The sequence below is a fragment of the Dendronephthya gigantea genome, unplaced genomic scaffold, assembly GCF_004324835.1.
Source record: "Dendronephthya gigantea isolate DGI-Jeju-01 unplaced genomic scaffold, DenGig_1.0 000138F, whole genome shotgun sequence".
NCBI classification, from domain to species: Eukaryota; Metazoa; Cnidaria; class Anthozoa; order Malacalcyonacea; family Nephtheidae; genus Dendronephthya; species Dendronephthya gigantea.
In genome coordinates this window covers 449,194-470,000 of record NW_021163148.1, presented here as the reverse complement: position 1 = coordinate 470,000, position 20,807 = coordinate 449,194, and the positions used below count along the sequence as shown (strand labels likewise).

The window sequence follows — 20,807 nt, the reverse complement described above, 5'->3', positions numbered from 1 at the left end:
ATTCGTTCAAGAGGCTTGATCGAAAAGGGGTCAAGGATTGCACGTGTGTGCATAAAATGCGTTGATATGTTACATCACTGAGGTCAGGTGTCAAAGTCTGTGTTGGCGATAGTGGGGGTTTACGTCTCAATTATGGTTGCGTGTGGACATTCGAGGTCCTAAAAACTTCTGTGGGTCGATGTTCGGCGATGCATCAACCGTGAAGGTTTCAATCGTGAATAGGGTTATCAATTTGAGGTAGTCAAGGTTTTTAAGGTTTGTATTTTGAAGTTTTATGATAAGCTTGTAAAACGTGCATATAATTGTGAGTGTAAGGTTGTAGGTATATAGATATCATTATTTAGTTGGTGTTTGAATTATCATCGGTAATTAGAAGTCAAGGTGGAAGTTGTCATGCGTTTGAATTACTATATATATATATTATAGATATCATTATTTAGTTGGTGTTTGAATTATCATCGGTAATTAGAAGTCAAGGTGGAAGTTGTCATGCGTTTGAATTACTATATATATATATATATATATATATATATATATATATATATATACAGCATATAGATAATGGATTGTACATTATATTACATAAGGATTGTTCAACGTGACTATATTATCCGTGACCATGTTCATGTAGTTTGATTTGAAGTGTATTTAATCCGTGTGGTTGAACATTTAGGTTTTGTTCGGGCATCTGGTCACATTTATGGCTTAATTTTGCCAAGGACAAGTATTTTTTAAAAAAAAAAAATGTCATGTGTTGGTTCTTGCATGTTCTCACTTGTAACCCAATGTGTCCCAGTAAGTTCTTTGGTTTGTTATATCCACTCTAGTGTTTTCAAGGTGGTATTCAGACACAATGTCAATTGGGAGTGGTCAAAATTTTTTTGTATCTCTGTGTTCAGGGTGGTGTGAAGGTTTTTGGCTGGTTTTGGTTAGGTTTGGGGTTGATGGAAGGCCTGGGGGATTTGGGTTATGGGATGTTATTATGTTTGGTTAGTGTTGTGTCTGGTATTAAGTTTTGCTGTGATAAGTGTCTCTCAGGTTAGTATTACGTTGGTAGGCTACAATTGGAGGTTCTTGCCATAGACTCCTCAGTGTGGGGTCATTCTCCAATATGTTCCAGTGTTTACGTAGGATGTTTGCAATGTATTTTGTGTTTGTGTTGTATGGAATAAAGAAAATTGGGCAGCTTGTGTTTTTTTGGCTTTGTTTCCTATTGAGTAGGTCTGTTTGGGTGTATTGTAGGGCTTTGTTGAACTTAGTGGTGATGGTGTCGTGGTCATATCCGCGATGGATCAGTGCAATTAGGAGGTGGTTTAGTCGTTGTTATAATTTGTTGTTGTCTGTAATTATGCGTCTGTATTGTAGAGCCTGACTGTAGATGACTGCGTTCTTGCATGTGGTGGGGTGAAATGAGCTTTTGTGTAGTAGAAGGGTTTTGTCAGTTGGTTTAATGTACAGGTCTGATTCCATTGTAGATAGTTGTGTCAAGGAAGTTGACAGATTCCTCAGTGAAGGAAAAGTCAAATTTGATGGTAGGATGGAAATTGTTTGTATTTAAGGAATTTTTCCAGTTTGTCAGTGCCATGTGTTCAAATTGCAAATATGTCATCTATAAATCTTATCCATTCAATAGGTATAAGATTTTCAGGAGCTTGTTGGAGGAGCTCCTGTTCAAGTGCTGCCATGAATATGTTTGCATAGGTAGGTGCCATTGGTGATCCCATAGCAGTGCCGTGAATTTGTAGGAAGTGTTCGTTGTTAAAAGCAAAGGCGTTCTTCTTAAGTACAAGGGATAGGATGTCATGAACTAGTTTCTCCATTTCAGGGGTAATTGTGTTGATTTCTTTCAACATGTCTATACAGGCTTGGATGCCTTGATCATTAGGTATGTTGGTATGGAGACTTCTTACGTCAATAGTAATAAGTATGAACTTGTCCGGTAGTGTGTTATTCTGAGCAAATATCCGGCATAGAAAGTCTGTAGTGTCCTGGACATATGATGGTATGTGTTGTAGGAGTGGTTTGAGTAGATGGTCAGCATATTGAGAAAGCTTGACTGTTGGTCCACCACAACTGGAGATAATAGGTCGACCTGGAATGTTAGTTTTGTGTATTTTGGGTATATACATATATACATATATACATATGTGTATATGTGTATATATATCTCTAGTGCTTCAACGATACTTCGTGACTTCTTTTGGACTCTTTTGATCTTTGTCTGTGCTTTCGTGGATGACTTCAATCGCAATTGTATTTTCGTTTGTCTTGTCCTAGACAGGACTGTTTTGGCTGGTTGACTCTGTCATTGTTTGATCTGTCTGGCATTCCATAACGCAATTATATATATATATATATATATATATATATATATATATATATATATTACTTAGATAAGAATTCAAATTTGCACAACTGTTTTAGAGCTGTACCCCACCAAGTGATGACTTCAAGATCTGTGATGTTTATTTGAGCAAAGCATATGTTTCCGAACAAAATGTGTACTTTACTGACATACTTGTTTAATAATTCCTATTAAATTGGTCGAATTCGCCCTATATTCGAAAATTAGGCGATGAAGCTAAAAATATTCCCTTCACAATTCAGCTGCCTTGGGAACAACTAAACTCTTGGTATCTAACCAAGCAAAGCGTACTAATCGAATACTCATATGTGCAAATTTTGAATGGATTTCAATGTAAACGATATTCCACGACAATTCAAGAACTGTCCCAGAATCGAGGAGAATTTGCGGAAATATTGCTCTGGACGGCACAGAAAATCTTCAGGACAAGGGGGAAAAATGGGAAGACCTGCTCGGAAAAGTTACAAGTTTTGCTGTGCAACAGAACAAACTTGTAAAAGAACAAACTTGTAACAGCTCAAACGGTGAGTGTCTATATTACGTGAATATATTACGACTCGAAAGGGCCAACGCACAGGTTACAAGTCAAGACGCCCAATTAAACTTCAAATAATAACGAGACGTCAACACTAGTAAACAAAATGCAGATAACAATTGATAAAGCTTAAGTGGACTTAGATAAATTAAAGCAAGAAAATGAAAATTTATATAATGTCATTGAAAAAATCTCCCCTCAAAGAAACTTTGAGGACAAAGGGAAATCCAATAATGAAATAGGAAATCGGCTGCAAGAACGCAAGCTCAAATCCTTGGAAACCCAAGTTGAACAGGCATTGTGGTTCAGTGAATCCTTCAAGTTAAAGTTAGATAGAGTTAAATTGGTTGATCACTTAGGGCAACCGTATTCTCTCTCATTCGGAGAAAAAGGGAGAAAATCATACAAAGATCTGCCCACTGAAGAGCAGCAAAAAATTCAGGAGACCTTGCATATCATGGACAAATTTTGCATCCATGAGGCTTCCTACCATGAACTGTCCTGTTGTCCAGGAGGAGATGAACTTCCCAGATCATATCTCATTAAGCAGTGAAAAGAAGATCAAACAAACTCTTCTATATTGAAAGGACACCTGGAGAAGCAAATGGGGCTGCTCTTAATTTCCAAGATGAGTTAAGGGTGGTCATTGAAGGGATGGTAAGATACCTTTTAAATATATGAACTATGTATTTTGTAAAAGGCCCATGTTGAGAAACCATAAGGTAACCAAGTAAAATTGAACCCTGAAGTTAGTTTCAAACTGGCTGCATTCAGAATTTTAACCCTTTAAGTGGCGATGTGCCCAGATGCACCCTACTTAATTATTTTACTCTAACAACAGATGATTTTACTGATCAGGGAGAGAGTGCTGCCACTCAGAGGGCATCTATCCAAGGATTGCAAGAAATGGAAGAAATGCCTCACCTGTGGAAAGGGACACCCAATGTCTCTGCATGGAGACTACAAGGTAAACAACAACGAAACAAAACCGACGCAAGATAAAACTCAGACAAAAACCCAAACCATACCCTGTAACAAGAACTGTTCTGCTGCTAATGACTGCCAATCGAGAAATAGCTTCATGATCATACCCATTTAATTTGACCATCCAGTTCACATCAAAAACGAGATCCTAGTGTATGCTCTTTTGGACGACCAATCAGATACAACATTTAACTCACAGAGTATTCTGAACCACCTTGGTGTAGATGGACACAAAACTCAACTTTTACTCTCAACCATGCATGCAGACGGCGAACTCATACAGAGTCACAAGATCAACGGGCTGACAATAAGTGACTTCAACCACAATATAAAGATTCAGCTTCCGCTGACATTCTCCTGTGCGTCCACACCAGTAAAAAGAAATCAGATCCCATTGCCTGAAATGGCGTTAAAATGGCAACATCTAACAAAAATTGTACCAGAGTTACTACCCTACCATCCTGATGTTGGATTACTTATTGGAGCCAACTGTCCCTGCCCAATCACACCTCTCCAAGTCATTCTGGGTAACGGCAAAGAGACTTACGTGCAGCAAACTGATCTTGGTTGGGGGGCATAATTGGTAATGTGAACAAGCCCTGTCTGTGCGTGGAAGATGAAGATGCTATGGCCATCACTCACAGAATTAAAAGAAACCTCCCAAAAGATAACAATAGAGGTTGCACCTTTGTGGTAAAGACGGTTGTGAAAAAAGTCAGTAATCCTCAACAAGTATGCTTAATGGTGGAATCCGACTTCTAAGAAAGAAATAAGGAGCCACCAATATTGTTAGACAACAAGAAGTTCATAGGGCAGTTAAAACAGGGAATGCATCAAAGGGACAACGGTCATTACAAAATGCCTTTACCCTTCCGCAAAAAACCTCTCCTTACCCAATAATAAGCCACTAGCCCTGCGACGCCTCGAATGACTCAAGGCCCGTCTAGAAAGAGATGCACAATACAACAACTTTATGAATGAGCTGATCGACAAGGGACATGCTGAGCAAGGTCCTGCTAATGAAGGCCCAGACAAAGCAAAAACAGCATTGGTATATTCCCCATCACAGAAACCCAACAAACTTTACATAGTTTTTTATGTAGCGCAAGCTATTTACAAGAGTCGCTGAATAATCACCTATTACAAGGTCCCGATCTAACTAACAGTCTCATTGGACTGTTATGCAGATTTGGACAGGTCCCTATAGCCTTCTTGTTGTGCAATGTGGAAAGTATGTTCCATCAATTTCATGTCACTGAAGAGCATCAAGACTACTTGAGATTTATCTGGTGGGAAAACGGATCACAACCACCCCAACAGAATTCAGAATAACGGTTCATTTATTTGGAGCAATATCCTCACCAGGTGTGCCAATTATGGGTTGAGAAAAATCACAGAAAACAATGCAGAAGAATTCGGATGTTGATGATGGACTAAAGTCTGTAAAAACAGTGCCTGAAGCAGTGTCTTTGATCCACAACACAAAAGAATCGTTAGCTTGAAGCGGCCTTTGCTTGCACAAGTTCGTCTCGAATTCAAAGGAAGTGCTCGAAACCATCTCACCTGAAGATCAAGAAACAGGTCTCAAAAACCTCAATCTTACCGACAATTGCCTTCCTGTTGAATAAAACTTTAGGAACGCATTGGTGCATTGAATCAGACTCATTTCAACTCCGAATAACGTTACAAGATAAGCCCCTGACACGTTGCAGCATATATATTGTCAACTGTATAATAATATACAGCCCGGTTGGCTTTGTCACGGCTTTGTTGCTAAAGAGTATCCCATCCTGGATGAGATCAAATGAAGGTGGGAAAAATGGAGAAGTGACATTCCGCTCTTGAAGGACATTAAAGTATGAAGATACTTAGTGCCAAATGGTTTCCAGGAGGCCAAGACAATCTAGATGCACCACTTCTCCAACACGGCTATGGGCAGTGTTCATATTTGCGCTTAGTGAACAATAAGGATGAAGTAAACTGCGCATTCGTGATGGATGAGAAAATCTCAGGTCGCATTAATGAAACCAATCACAATTCCTCGGCTGGAATTGACAGGTGCTTTGGTGTCCATGGAGGTGAGCTGTATGTTGCATGACGAGCTTGACTGCGATAATGTCATAATTTTGGACAGACAGTAAAGTAGCCCTGGGCCATATCCCCAACGACGCCCGTTGTTTTCAAGTGTTCGTAGCAAACAGAGTGCAGCAGATTCGAGATACCACCTCTGTTTGCTCCTCGTGTTATTACTTCTCTTGTTGGCATCACACTAAACGAGCTGTTGCAAATTGCCTGAGGTTAAAGGAACGGCTGAAGAAACATTGCATGAAACGAAATCCCGATACTACGACCAAAGAAAATCGCAAGCGACTGACAGTAGAAGGCTTCAGCAATCGGAATCAGCAATTCTCAAGATGGTTCAAGAAGAAGCATTCTCTGAAGAAATGAGAATCTTACACCAAGGGGGCACTTCAAACAGAAGGGGAAGCAATTTAAAAGTGTCATTGAAGGGAACAAGTTGTCTGTACCAATTGGACCATTCCTTGTTCCTGATGGCGTACTCAGGGCCGCAGTCGCATAAAACTGTCCAACCTCCCCTACCACATTAAACACCTGGCTATTCTTCCAGGAAAGGGACATGTCACCAGACTGATACCACAATATTACCATCAAAAGTTGAATCACCAAGGATGCAGCATGACCTTAAACCTGCCCAGACGAGGCCCAATCCGCCAGCTCAGGTCTGACCAAGGCACCAAATTAGTTGGAGCTCGTTGAGACTTAACAGAAGCCTTAAGAAAACTGAAATCCGACCAAGTATGACAGTTTTTGTTAAGGAATGGAATGCGACCGGTTTAATTTCAAGCTAAACGCACCAAAGGATAACTGAAGGAGACAATTCTCCATTTAGGGGGGCGACAATTTAGGGGGGCCACCATGTAAGTGCGATTGCAAAACTTGCTATAAAGTATTTAGTATGCAAACTAGAGCCCAGTCTACATTGCAAACATTGTGAACACTGGGAACCTTTAACATTGTGTCCTTGTAAACTATATTTATCAAGGTATTTATAACATGCAGTAATGGAGGGATAAATCGGTAAGGCACATTTATACTTCAGTAAGGTTATGTTTATGCTAAATTAGGATTGTGTGTATTTATAGCATAATTATATTTGCATTGTAGTAGTTGACGTCAAGCTTTGAACTGAATTGAAGTCTTAATCAGAGTTTGTCAAAAACAATGTCCGGACATTGCACTTGCCTGTATGGTACTCCACAATATTTGTATCAGAGTGATACAATACCAAAAAAGTCGGACCTTATACTGTTGACCCTATCAGCAGTGAGAAGAGGGATAGAGAAAAATCCGGAAAATACTGGAAATGACCAATTGTTCTAAAGTAAATAATTCATTGCCTCTGGCAGAAACGATTAGAGCAGCATTGGTTGAAAAACTTTGGCTTAAAAAGAGACTGGACATATTCAAACATAACTGAACATTGTTCTTGTTTATTCTGTTCAAGGTATTTAAGTTGGTGTCTGTTGGGTTTTTGCCGAAGTCCACAGTGATGCATATATGTGATTCCCAAACCATTACCTTATGCAGGGAAGAAATTTTCACCCAAACACACTTTATGTTAATTTGAGGTGTTTGCAACAGTAACTTTGAATTTAAAAAATTACAGTAGGAGATGCTCAAATTGGCAAAAATTATGGGAAAATGTGTTTCATTGAATATGCACTGTTGATATGGTAACAGAGTTAAGTGTGAAGTTACTGTTGCTAAAACTTCAAATTAACATCAAATGTGTTTGGTAAAAATTTCTTTCCCAGGTAATATTTTTGGGATCATGTTTATGAATCAGTACTTGGGCAAAAACCCTAGGAAATACTTGTATTAATCTTTTGTTTTTACCCATAAAATGCAAAAATGTAAATAATAAATATTTACAGAGGCAGTAGTTTACAACAGAGAAGTCCTGTTGAGTTTGATTCCGTAATTAATGCATGTAGCACTACATAATCTTGTAAATGCATGTCGCAATACATAATATTGTAAATAGAATTTGCTAGAGGAACATGATGATTAAGTGATTATGATACGTAATTGACAGAATGTAATATAAGAAAGAAATTGATATAAATAAATCAGACTGGGGCTGGAAGCCGTGCTGTGACTGTGTCTTGCAGGATCTTAGCCGTACGCTACAAATTTGGTGCTCAGCGGTGGGATTTCGATACACCTATAAAATGACTTCAGCAATTCTCCCTGAGAAATTCGAAAGTGGAGATATTGTGGGTTGAAAATTACTTCGCCGAATTCAAAGCACGGATGTTACGCCCTAGCAAAGATCCGTCCGTGTTTAGGTGGGAATTGGAGCAAATCCTGCTGAAAGCTCAACCTAATATAGAAGACGCCACGAAAACGGCACTTTTGACAAGGCAGTTTATGAGAGGCTTGCCAAAACAAATGAAAATCAAACTTTTAGAGTACGATCCGGTGCCTGATCTCCCAAAAATGTTGTCCTTTGTGCAACGATATAGAGCTGTCAAAGCAAGGCATGTAGCACGAGCCAGTCGTACGAGTTGAGTCGTCTTGTGTCTCTAGTCTCTGACATGGCGGTCAAACAGCAGCAGATGGAGGACAAAGTTAATCAATCGTCTGGGCCAGTTCGAGCAGAACCAAGTCAACCAACAAGCTTGTCGTTCTCAACTACCGCATGATACGCGTTACAATAGGGTCATGTTATTCCTGCGGGGAGAGAGGACATTTTGCCAGGGATTGTGTGAATGGTAGCCCTCGGTCATGGTCCCAACGGCAAAGTCCAGTTAGCGGGAAGCAATGTTACGAATGCAAGGGTTATGGACACTTAGCACGAGACTGTGGAAACCATTTAAACAGGCAAGGGGCGACTCGAAGAGTAAGTAAGTGAGAATCATGATTCTTATTTTCATATTCCTGCCCAACCATATGTTAAATGTTTTATTGGCGGTGTAGAAGTCAACGCGCTCATAGATACTGGCTCAATGCGAACATTTATTAGCGATAATATTCAGAAAATCATTGATATGGATTGTAAGAATTTGGAACGTTGTGTGTCAGAACGTTGCAAATCTATAACAGGAGGTAGTCTACAAATACTAGGTCGCATGCCAATAGGTGTTACGTTTTGCAAGAGTACAAACAAGAGAACTTACGTAGGAAATTTTTTAGTTTGCACGAACATCAGTTACGATTGTGTGCTAGGATGGGACTTCCTGGTCAATAATAATTTAGATTTACATGGGGAATCTTTTAAGGGGACTAGGTCGTACCGCTTAGTGGGACCTCATGGAAAATCCCTGGTTAGTGCAGTTGGCTGCATGGCTCCCAGCAAAGGGAGAGCGTCCGGAGCTCATGACACAGATACCGAGACCGGCGAAACCTGCGATTGTAAGACCAGTGACAATAATTTAACCCAGTCCCAAGTAAGGGCACCAATATATGTAGGTCTGAAGAATGATGTGATGGTACCAAGTCGAACTAAAATAATAGTTGAAGGTAGACTACTAAAATCTAGTTCTAATACTGTAGGCATGATTTCACCAATAAGTAGAGACGAGGAAACAGAGTATCAACCTAGTTTACATGTTGCGCATGCCGTCAAACCAGAAGAGAGTAGTGTCCCCATTCGAATCTTAAATGCTTTGGACAAGCCACTAGAACTATGTCAGGGTTGTAGAATCACTGAGTTTTCCCCATTAATTTGTTCTCCTTATGTGCAAACGAGTACACATTGTGCGGTAATTGCTTCGCACACTGTTGAGGAATTTAAAGAAAAAGCTGTGGAACAAATCAACTCTTCCCTAGACAATATGGATAGGGGCAAATTGATAGAGGTTTTGTCCGCTTACCAGGACGTTTTTGAGGAAAGCTTGGGACACACTCGGGTAGTAACTCATTCAATAAACACAGGTGATAGTCCCCCGATTCGACATCGTCCACACTTTTTACCCTACGCGCATCGGGAGGAAGCCGAGCGGCAAATAAATTAAATGTTACAACAGGGCGTTATCCGGCCTAGTACTAGTCTGTGGTCTAGTCCGATTGTGCTTGTACAAAAACGCAATGGGGAATTTCGGTTTTGCTTCGACTACCGTCGACTTAACAAAGTATCACAAAACGATTCCCCGCTCCCAAACATCGCCGATATTCTTGACTCTTTAGGGAACACACGGTACTTCTCGACTCTTGACTTAAGGAACGGTTATTGGCAAATATCTATCGATCCCCAGGATCGGCCTAAAAGTGCATTTGTAACTAGTTCAGGGCTTTTTGAATTCAATAGGATGAGCTTTGGGCTTACAACGGCACCAGCTACTTTTCAACGCGCAATGGAAATTGTGTTAGCTGGGCTTAAATTTGATAGTTGTTTGTGCTATCTAGACGACGTGATTTGTTTCGGCCGCAGCATAGACGAACACAACATTCGACTAAAAGCCGTCCTCGAGCGATTAAGAATACACAATTTGCAAGTTAAGATGACAAAGTGCCAATTTGCGGCAACCGAGGTCTTATTTCTAGGCCACTGAGTATCCCAACAAGGTGTTAGTCCCGATCCGTAGCAATCGAGCATATTTCCGCACCATGTTGTGTAAGAGACGTTCGTAGTTTTTTAGGTCTTGCCGGATATTATAGGCGCTTCATTAAAGATTTCACAACGCTGGCGGCTCCGCTGACTAAATTAACTACCAAAGCGATAGGTAAACAACCGTTTGCATGGACAAGCAAATGTGAAAACTCCTTTGTTCAACTCAAAAAAATTACTCTGCACTGCGCCTATTCTCGCATATCCTAAGTTTGATCGCTTGTTTACTCTTGTGCTCTCTCAAACAGACGACCATGGGGTCGAAAGAGTGGTCGCTTACGCATCTAGAGCACTCTCTGACCGTGAGCGTAAATACTACGCTACCGCCGAAAAGGAAGTCTTAGCTATCCACTACGGTACGCAACATTTTCGGTTATATCTTTTAGGGCGCCAGTTTAAAATTGTTATGGATCATTGTGCCTTAAGATGGTTATCCACCATCGAGCCAACAGGGCGATTAGGGCGCTGGATCATGAATCTGCAAGAGTTTCGATTTTCCATAGAACATAGGGCTGGCAAAATCCACCAAATGTGGATTCCTTGTCGAGGCTTGTGCTGCAAGCGTGCTCTCAGGAGAATTTGACAGCCATTTTAAGCGCCGTGACAACATCTGTACAGATGTTTCGCTCAACGAGTTGCACCATTTGCCAAACCTTGCGTAACGCCGTGTCAACATTCCTCGTCATCATCACCCACTTATGGTACCTAATTCAATCACCTAGCACTGCGTCAAATAGTGTCAATCAAATAATAGTGTCAAATCTGCGGATGATGTTACTTCCAAGTGGGGAGAGAAAGTGCATGCAATTCCTCCTGCAGACCACCCAGTTCAGTCGTGTTCAATATCACTCAGCCCTACAATTAACCTGAAAGACGCCCAGCAAAGAAGATGCTTCGAAAAGCGGGAACGTCAATCCATCAGCTAAGTCCAGTTCTGAAAGATGGTTTGCTACGAGCAATCATGCGAAAAAGAATTGTGAAACAAATCTGCCAAAGAATAGTCAAATTCACATAGCAATGCGCTTCTTTGGATGCCTAATATGTTCCTCTACTTTGGAAGAACTCAAGAATATCGTTTGCCTGGGCCATTTTATATTCAAAAGCAGATTTGTCGACAGCCGTTTGATGGAAAAATTTTTTTCCATCAAAGATGAGTTTTCGGAACATATCCAAAATTTTACTTTCTTTGATTGCATTGATGTACTGATGATACATCACAGAAAGACAGTCAAGAGAAAGAGGAAGAAGATATTGTTGACTGTGACATTGGAATTGAAAGCTTACTGGCGAGTCCATCAATTAAGCAATTTTGGGAAAAAGAGTTAAGTAACATGAAAACAAATGGTATCAATATTAAGTTGGACATGAACTGAACAAATACTATATGCCTAAATATTTTGACTATGTCTTTGACAGTTATCTGAACACCTGTTTCTTATGGTCACGTTTGCTTCTCGGGGATTTAGGAAGCCATAATCCAATTTAGTACACAAAATGCAGCACCAGAACATCAGGAAGCATGCATAACTACATGTACGATAATGATACAAATGGTCAAATTGAAGATTTTTTCAGAATTAAGAAACACATTTCTTTTATTAAGGGAAAGCTAAAAGAAAAAGCTAAGACTCGACATGTTCATTGGAGAAAACTGGAATGAAAACAAAGCCATACAAAGAGAGTTTGTCAACGCTATTTCCAGTGAACATAATGTAAATAAAATAAAACTTAGAGCAAAATAAAACTTAAAAGCAAAATAGAGAAGCTGTCTACAACAGGAAAGAACCACGTCCAACGATAATGATTCCCTAAATTTTCAGCCGTCTAATTGTGAAGAACATCATGAGGAAAATGAGTACAATGATCTAGTGGAACAATGGAGTAAGCCAAGCCCAATGCGTCAAACTAAGAACAAAAAGAAATATCTCAAACTGTCCGATAAGAGATTAAATTTTGATCCTTTTTTGCCGACACCACAGGCTGTTTGTGAAGAACAAGAAAATAAAAGTGGAAAAAATATTGAAAAACAAAATTGTCGTTATATTATACCTTAATTTATCCCTACTTGAATTAGTGTAATCTTGTCTGGTCAACAATCTCACATCTAAATCGTTTATTTTTATTACAAAAGCGAATTGTCAGAATAATAACAAATTCTAATTTCTTATTTAATTCTAATTCTGGCGAAAACCATATATGGTATGCGTTCTATATATGGAAGTTATCTGCGTCTGCGAACCCCTACAAGGTTATTTCCGTCATATTGCCTGCAGGGCAAAAAAAACTGGCTTCGAGCCGTGGCGGTATTGTTGGGAAGAAAGAAAACTAAACATCTCTGCAAGTATTTGGGCTAAAGACCCCAGAATACCACCAAACGATAGAGCTTGAAAAGACGATTTAAATAGTATCAAACATGCTTGATATGCGAGAAAAGGTTGCATGTGGCGGAAAACTCAGAAAAATCTATCCGCACACAGTGAGCTGTCGGCCGCGCTAACAGGCACGAGTAACTCGTAGCTCAGCTGATTGCAGATAGCTCTCGTGTGCTGCAGGCTTAAAATGCATGCGATTTATTTATTATTCAATATTACACATCAAAGCACACCTAATCTATAAAATATTGCGCAAAATACAAACTAAAACGGATACAGTGAGTTAGTACAGTTAGTTCACATTCTCAGGATTATTTTGCTATCTTTAGCGTCAAAATCGAGCCTTTAGAGGATTTTTGCTGACTTTTTAATATAAACATGCATGATGATATGAATTATCACATCACCGGCAATACTATTTCACTATAATACAAATATCGAAAAAAAAATATGGCAGAAAAAGCTGAAAAATTTACCCCCTAGGTCCAATTTTACGTCCGGAATCGATTTTTGGGGTCAAATTTACCCTAGGGGGAGGGTATCATAGAGTTTTCTCGCCTTTTCCAATCGCACTACAACATTCCGAGCACGTAGTAAGCACGTGCTTAACTCAAGTGAATATTATGGCGAATTGGCAACATATCGATCTAAAAAGAATGTATCTACTGAGGACAATTTCCTCCTTAAAATGGTTCTATTTTTATTAAAATCGGTCTAGTATTCACACAGAGATCGCAAGTAAAAATGAGGTAACCACTTTAAGATGCCATCTGATCCGAATTCAATACGAATGGCGGTCATAGAAAATTTTCGTTTTTGCCACTTCGTTGGCTAACCGCAAGTGAACACTGAATTTAACGATTTCTAACGAAGCACTCGTTTTATTGAGCGGTTTAACTTGCTTGAAGTCACAACAAAGAACGATTTGTGCTGATTTGTATTTCCGCGTGATGACAAGCGCACAACAACCGCCCCGAAAAGCCGCCACCCACTTCTTATAATAGCCTTCAATTTTCATACTTGCAAGCGAAGCATTGCAGGCTCTGGGCACACTGGAGACCAGATTGAGTATTACTATTATTAATTGAAATAAAATCCCGTCTCGCCACAACAACACAGTGCTTCGTTAGAAATGGTGGCAAAAAAGAAAACATTCTGTGACCGCCATATGTATTAAATCTTAATGTAAATGCCTGAATTGGCTGGTCGTGCAGCTCAAACCCAGTTTTTTTTTGCCCTGCAGCCGCAGGCAATATGGCGGAAATAACCTTGATGAGTCTATTCACAACTGCTCTCACTCTCAGCATGCTTGAAGCTGCTGGCAGGAGCAAATTAATGCTGTATCAAATACACACGTAAAAACACATGTTGTCGCAACATTGTTACTGTAACAGTAGTGACACCTAACACTTAATGCCCCTATTGTTCACGACAATGTTCACAATATTATTCATTTCAAAAAAAAGCCCAGAAAGCCTCTATGGAGTAGAAAAACTTAGTTTAAACAGCTGTTGTTTTTCTTAAACATGTAATATTTGGACTTGCGATGCCAGCACTTCCCTTGCGATAGTAACTTCTAGTTTATATTTGTTGCTCATTACATTCGTTAGTCAGTTCACTTTCTTTGCGCAACTGCCAACTGCGATAGTAACTTCTAGTTTAATTCTGTGCTATTCACAACTCTCATAATGATATCCAAAGTCAAATTATGATATAACAGGCTGATAAACAGAAACTTATGCAATAAAACACATGAGTTGGGCAGACCTAAAGCTATAAATACTAGATCTAAGTTGGAATCAAAGGACACTCCCTTCTTGCTCAGTGGCACAGGTTGGCGTGAGTTTGAGTTTTTATCGTCCTTCATACGACCCTGTTGAGGTCCATCAAGTGAAATGGCAGACGAAACTCCAGACACAGATTCAGTATCCGGCGATCCAGCCGATAGCAGCACCAAATATCAACATTCAACAACCACAAGAACAGCCACAGGCTACCGGTGAAGCGGAATGAAGTTTGATGGATGGGAAGGTTTTCTTTTTTCCCTTACATCAGACATTTAAAGGGCGTTTTAATGGGAACAGTTTGATTCCTATTTCCTACCACCTAAGATGTTTAAAAACAAGTCTCCTGTGCATTATTTGTCGACTTTATCCGCCAGACCCTTTCACAACGCTTGGGAACTGGGGCAATTTCTGTGCTTGGTAAAGTAGGGCAAGCTCCACCCCCACATTTAGTTTTGCCACTGTTGAGCCTTCAAGGCCAAGATTATGCCAGATTATGCCATGATGGTCGTCCTTGTAAAGAGTACAACCTCCGTCATTATTCACGCTTTCTTGAAAAATTTTCACTCAATTAGGTTTGGCTTGTTCAATTTCTTCCTTGGCTAACGGGCCATGGGAATTTTTCCTTGCATTCCTCGTGAAACGGAAGATATAGGCTGTCACTCATAGTAACTTTCTATACTTGAACTTCGTTAACATGTAGTTGATCATCTGTGCGTCTTGTGTGATCACTTGTTTAACCAGGGTTTGTTTGGCAATCATCTCTTGGGAAATCTCTGCCGTTTCCGTTATCTCTGGTTGCTCTGGCCACAATTCATGCTTGGAAAGCCACTCAGAACCCTTGAACCACATATCTGTTAGCTTACTTGGTGTTGCTCCCCTGGTTCCCATGTTGCTAGTTGCTTGGAGTGTAATGCCAGGTTGCATTTGTTAACTCCTTAATTTTCTTGACACAATTTCTTACAAACACCGACCATGTCCCTTTGTTTGCAAGCCAATAGAGCACCGTCACACTATCTACCCAATTATGGACTGCACAAATGGATTGTTGTTCCAACGCCTTCATTACATTGTTTAATAACTTGGCCAATGTCGTAGTTGCAGTCATTTCTAGTCTTGGAATGCTTGTCTTCTTTGGAGCAACTCTCGACTTCGCCATGAGCAAGGTTTGGTTTACTGCTGTCGATCCGCTGCTATGCCACTTATGCAATTGAAAGTCGGTCGCCGCCATGATCGTTGTTGATTCTCCCTTAAACTTTGTCACTAGACTCTCTGAATCGCCTCCTCCCTGTATATCATCAACGTACATGTCCTCCTTTGATGCTCGCACTGTTTCTGGGTGCGTGTTCACGTATCCTTCCAAGTGGTTTTCCATGGTTGCTCTGTGAGTATATGGGCTCGAACAGGCTCCGAAAATGACTCGCATAAACCTGAACTCGATTATATTCCGGTTCATCAAGTATCCGTTGTGCGTCACAATCGTTTTGCTTAACGATGATTTGAAGAAAGGCTTTCGCTGCATCACCAGTGATACACAACATTCGGAAGCGATTGTGGAGGAGTATATCTAAGAGGAGTGGTTGCAATGAGGGCCCAGTCTCTAAGCAATCGTTTAGGTAGGGCGCATCCACATTTGGTTTTGAAGAACAGTCGTAGACAATGTGCATTTTTGTCTATTCTGCTTGCTCTCTTATCACTGGTTGATGAGGTATGTAGTTGATAACCTTCCCGGTAGGTTGAACTGGAACAGGCTCGATCACCTGTCTCTTAGCTGTTCATTCATTATTTTGTTATAATTCTTCCAGCTTCCCCATTCTCTCAAGCTTTCGTGTGATGTTGTGTAGCCGTGCAATCGTCTGATTCTTGTTTTCTGGCAGAGGCATACAGTCACTTTTCCAAGGTAGCCCTGTCTCGTAGAATCCATCATAATTCTGTTGAAGCTGCTGCTTAAATTCTTCGTGCTGGAACGTCGTCACCACGTCCCTATCAGTTACACCGAGAACATCATCTCTGATGATTTGGACTGGCAAGATGTTCCAACCAGTACAAGACTGTCAAACTGTCCGACCATAATTGATTCTCCTGCAAAATGTTGAATGAACTGAGAGCGTGATTTACTTGGCTTAGCAACTTGGCGAGGCTGTGTGCAGCGACAAGTTCTAAGCGAGGTATCGAAACATTCTTCGGAGCTACACAAGATTTTGAAACCAGAAGGTTTTGACTTGTCTTCCCATCTTTGTAGGTTGCTAGAACATAAATTGCTGCACAATACTGCTAACTGGCTTGCATCGGCAAAGCCATGTATAGAAATCTGTTGACTCATCGGTTTTACCACGCTTTGAGGTACTGTAATCTCGGTACATTCACGGAGTGTTTTAGCCCATTTATTCCATCGACGCCCTATGTCATCAGGTACTTGTTCGTCCCAGGAGACCTTACGCAAACAAAGTTCACTGAACAAGATTTTTCCTGTAATCATCACCGGTGAAGCCCACCCGAGCAGATCGTATACACCGTTTATCGCTGCCAATACCTTACCTTTAGTGAATGGAGAAGTTATGAGTTGACAAGCTTCAAAGTTAACTCGAAGAATGTCCATTTTCTTCTCCCAAGGAACTCTGAGGAACTTTCTCAACTTTCGCATTGGGATCTTGATCATCTTTGGCGGTTTTGTTTGAATTAGATTCCAACTCTTCAACGTTGCTGTGTCACTTATGTAGAGTGAACCCACCTTTTTCCATGATTATCGTGGATTGTTTTTTAAATGTTTCAAGTTCACTGACCAAATCTCCTCCACTTTGCACGTCGTCGACATATGTGTCCTCGAGTAAGGCTTTCGTTGCCTCTGGATATTCGTCTTGAAACTGTTTCACGTGCTGTTGTAAGGTTGCCCCCAAGATATAAGGACTTGGCGCAGCTCCAAAAATCACTCTTGTAAACCGGTATTCGACAATTTCTTTGTTGTACCACAACATTCTCTGCGCGTCACAATGTTGCTTGTTTATTCGTACTTGTAAGAAAGCTTTCTTCAAGTCACCTGTGATACACTTACTCCTCAGTCGATTTCTTAAAAGGATGTCGAACAACAGTGGCTGTAAAGATGGTCCCTTCTCGAGGCAGTCATTTAAGGATGGTATTTGAGGATCAGCTTTTGCAGAACAGTCATACACGATTCTGAGTTTAGTGGACTCGGCATCTTCTCGAATCACCGGCTGATGTGGAATGTAGTGTACCACCTCCCCTGTTGGCTTTGGAGGCACTGGTTCAAGAATTCCTTCACGCAGCTGTCCTTCCATCACACTGTGATATTCATCTAGTTTCCCCAGTTTCTCTAGTCGTCTTGTTGTACTCCTCAATCGCGCCACAGTCAACGCTCTATTTGCCGGTAGCATTGGATGATCTGGTCTCCATGGTAGATCAGTTTCATAAAACCCTTTATCCGTCTGATGCAAGTGTTTAATAAAGTTCTCGTGAAATTCTGTCTCTGTCTCCAACTTCTCTGCTAGTCCCAGCACGTCCACTGAGCATAACTTCTCAAATTCACTCTGACTGTTCAAAAAGAACTCTTTCTCAGCTGATTCCATCGAAACAATCTTGCCACACAGCGCCCATCCAAGCTTTGTAAACTCTGCTCCTGGATCCGTATCCGGATTTTCACCAAGTATCAGCTGCTCTGCTGACTTTATCCGTTGATAATCTGCAGCTCCTAGGATAATGTGCACAGGTATTTGCCTGTCAGTGGTCTCCTCATCAAATAATTGCAGTTTCTGGAAAGGTTTGGAACTCATCTTCAGGTCTTTCACCTTTGGATTAGGTAAGTAGGTAAGAACTTCCTTCCCAGCGTTGATACAATCAATATCTAGCTCAAAATCATCTACCACAATTGACTGGATATGAATTCGATAGATGTCCACATTCTTTGTCACAGTTCCGTATAATTGCTCAATGCATTTTCGTTCGCGTCTCACTGGTTTGAGCGACAGTTTGGTGATAACTTCTGAACAAATGTATGATGTGCTCGCACCCGTATCGATCATCACTCGGACTACCCGATCATTCACCTTTGCCTTGACTGTTGGATGAAGTGTTGTTGAATTGCTGCTGAAACTCATATTCTTCTCAATAGACTGTTTAACTGTGTTTTCTGTACCAAGTTTGGACTTTTCCTTTTCCATGCTCGATTCCTCGCTGTCACAAAGTGAGGTGTGATGCTTCTGCCCGCATTTTACACAATTTCTGGATCGGCAGGTAAGTGCAGTGTGCCCTTTTCCCGTGCAGTTGTAACACAATCGATTCTTTTTTAAAATCTCTCGCCGACTTGTCACAGTCAAGACTTTCAAACAGTTTGAACTCTTATGTTTCTCATTACCACAGTATACACGCCTAGTGTTGACTTTCCTGTTTTGCTCATGGAAAACCCTCTTCTTATTCTGATCCCGTTTTTTGGGTTTTTCTTCCTTCTCGGTCTGCAGTGGGTTTCGCTCGACATACTTTCGCAGATTTTCTGTTAGTTCCTCCAGTTTCCACTCTTCCCAATTGTCGTCTGCCATTGCCAAGATTTCTCTGACCGGTCCGAGTTTATCCATCACGGTATAAACAGTGCTTTGTGCTGAATCCAATTTCTTCATTGTTGTAAGTGTTCTCACCGCCCGAGAAAGCTTGTTGTAGAACTCGTGTATACTTGTTGTCTTGTGAATGTCCGTAATCTGTTGTAGACTCTCAATATCTTGGATAATTGCTTTATGCACCTTTATGTCCTTGCCATATGTTTCCAGTAAAATTCGCTTTGCTTCAGAGTAGCCGTCGCTGGTGTGAGGTAAACCCAAAATGTCTTCACGAGGTTTCCCTTTGGTTAGTTCAAGAAGATAGTTGAACTTGCTTATTTCCGATATGCTAGACCCATCTACTTCAACTGAGAATTGATTCCAAAAACGTGTCCAGTCCTTAAAGTCTCCCGTGAATGGAGTAATTGTGTACTTTTGAAGTTTAACACTCTGCGTAGCCGTTGCTTGCGAAGTGTTTTCCTGTAATTGTTTCTTGGCTTCTTTCTCGATTTCCAACTTACGTAAAAGCCATTCTTCCTCTCTTTGGATTCGTCGAACTTCCAGTTCTTCCATCTCCTCTTTTTCACGTCTTCGGGCTCTTTCATTTTCCTCATTTATGGCACGTTGTTTCTCTATTTCCTTTCTCAATGATTGCTTGTCTCGATCCATTTGTATCTTTGCTAACGACTCTTTCAATTTTGATTTCAAATCCCTGAACTTTTTCATTTTTGTTTTTTCCTCATTTGACCACTCTAGTATCTTAGAAAGAGTTTCCTCTTTTTCTACCATTTCATCCTTTGCTTTATCAATAGAAAGATCAAGCTTTTTCAATAGCCCACACAACTTCTCGTAATCTGCTTCTATATCTTCTGGATCGCCCATTTCCACAGAGGTTGATATCTCCTCAACACTTGCTTCTGCTAGCATCATAATCATTTTATGTTTTTCCATAGTTATTTTATAGATGACAAATATTTAAACCTTGGATGTTTAAGTAAAGAAATTATTCACTGTCCCAGTATCACTAAATCCTTTTGTTTGTTGTTCACCAAAATGTTCCAAATAATGTATGCAATTTTTTCCTAGTATGCCTTGAATTATTCCGAATAATTTATGCAATTTATGCATTTACACTTGCCCCCAATTCCACGCTTTGTATACTTCTGAAACCACCGTTTATAAATGACTTAAAATCTCCTTTGAATGTTCACTCGATCGAATGTTTAAAGAATAGTATTACTCGCTGTTCCAAAATGTGTAAATCCCCTGTTTAGTTTGTTGAAATACCCAAGTATTTTACCTTGTTTACTACATTGTCCGTTTGAGTGTCCTTGTCTCGGTCCTTGTCAACGAACACCCACCTTCGCTTGATTTATAGTCGTTCTAAAGATCACAACCCGCTTGTGATCCTGCCAGGGTCGCCACTTTCTGTGTCGGAAATCTGGCCTCGCATTCCAACACCGAAAAAGTTAAATCTACTCCAAAATATGGTTTTATCTCGATTTTATATTTCCAATACTCTCTCAATCTGTTCACCTCTCTCTATCTCTAACATATATTACAACTTCACTTCCGCTTACTTCTAATAGGTC

At 40.4% G+C, this 20,807-nt stretch overlaps 1 protein-coding gene and 1 long non-coding RNA gene across 2 annotated transcripts; one reads left to right on the top strand and one right to left on the bottom strand.

Annotated features, from left to right (window-relative positions):
* Positions 1 to 1,511: 1,511 nt before the first annotated feature.
* On the top strand, positions 1,512 to 1,888 carry LOC114536507. The gene is made up of 3 exons (XR_003688455.1): positions 1,512 to 1,532; positions 1,634 to 1,701; positions 1,826 to 1,888. It is a non-coding gene; the product is annotated as an uncharacterized LOC114536507 (long non-coding RNA).
* Positions 1,889 to 16,461: 14,573 nt separating this feature from the next.
* On the bottom strand, positions 16,462 to 20,151 carry LOC114536534. The gene is made up of 3 exons (XM_028557876.1): positions 17,403 to 20,151; positions 16,951 to 17,209; positions 16,462 to 16,654 (listed from the first exon to the last, which is right to left on the bottom strand). The coding sequence occupies exons 1-3, from the start codon at positions 20,149 to 20,151 to the stop codon at positions 16,462 to 16,464; spliced, it is 3,201 nt and encodes a 1,066-aa protein (XP_028413677.1).
* Positions 20,152 to 20,807: the final 656 nt, after the last annotated feature.

What these genes read in the sequence shown, in the direction of transcription:
- LOC114536534 (XM_028557876.1), bottom strand. Translation starts at nt 20,151, where the DNA reads ATGATTATGATGCTAGCAGAAGCAAGTGTTGAGGAGATATCAACCTCT. An exon ending in CACGATAATCATGGAAAAAG is followed by an intron (nt 17,210 to 17,402) that starts GTGGGTTCACTC and finishes CATTCACTAAAG; the next exon opens with GTAAGGTATTGGCAGCGATA. An exon ending in GGCTTTGCCGATGCAAGCCA is followed by an intron (nt 16,655 to 16,950) that starts GTTAGCAGTATT and finishes TGTAACTGATAG; the next exon opens with GGACGTGGTGACGACGTTCC.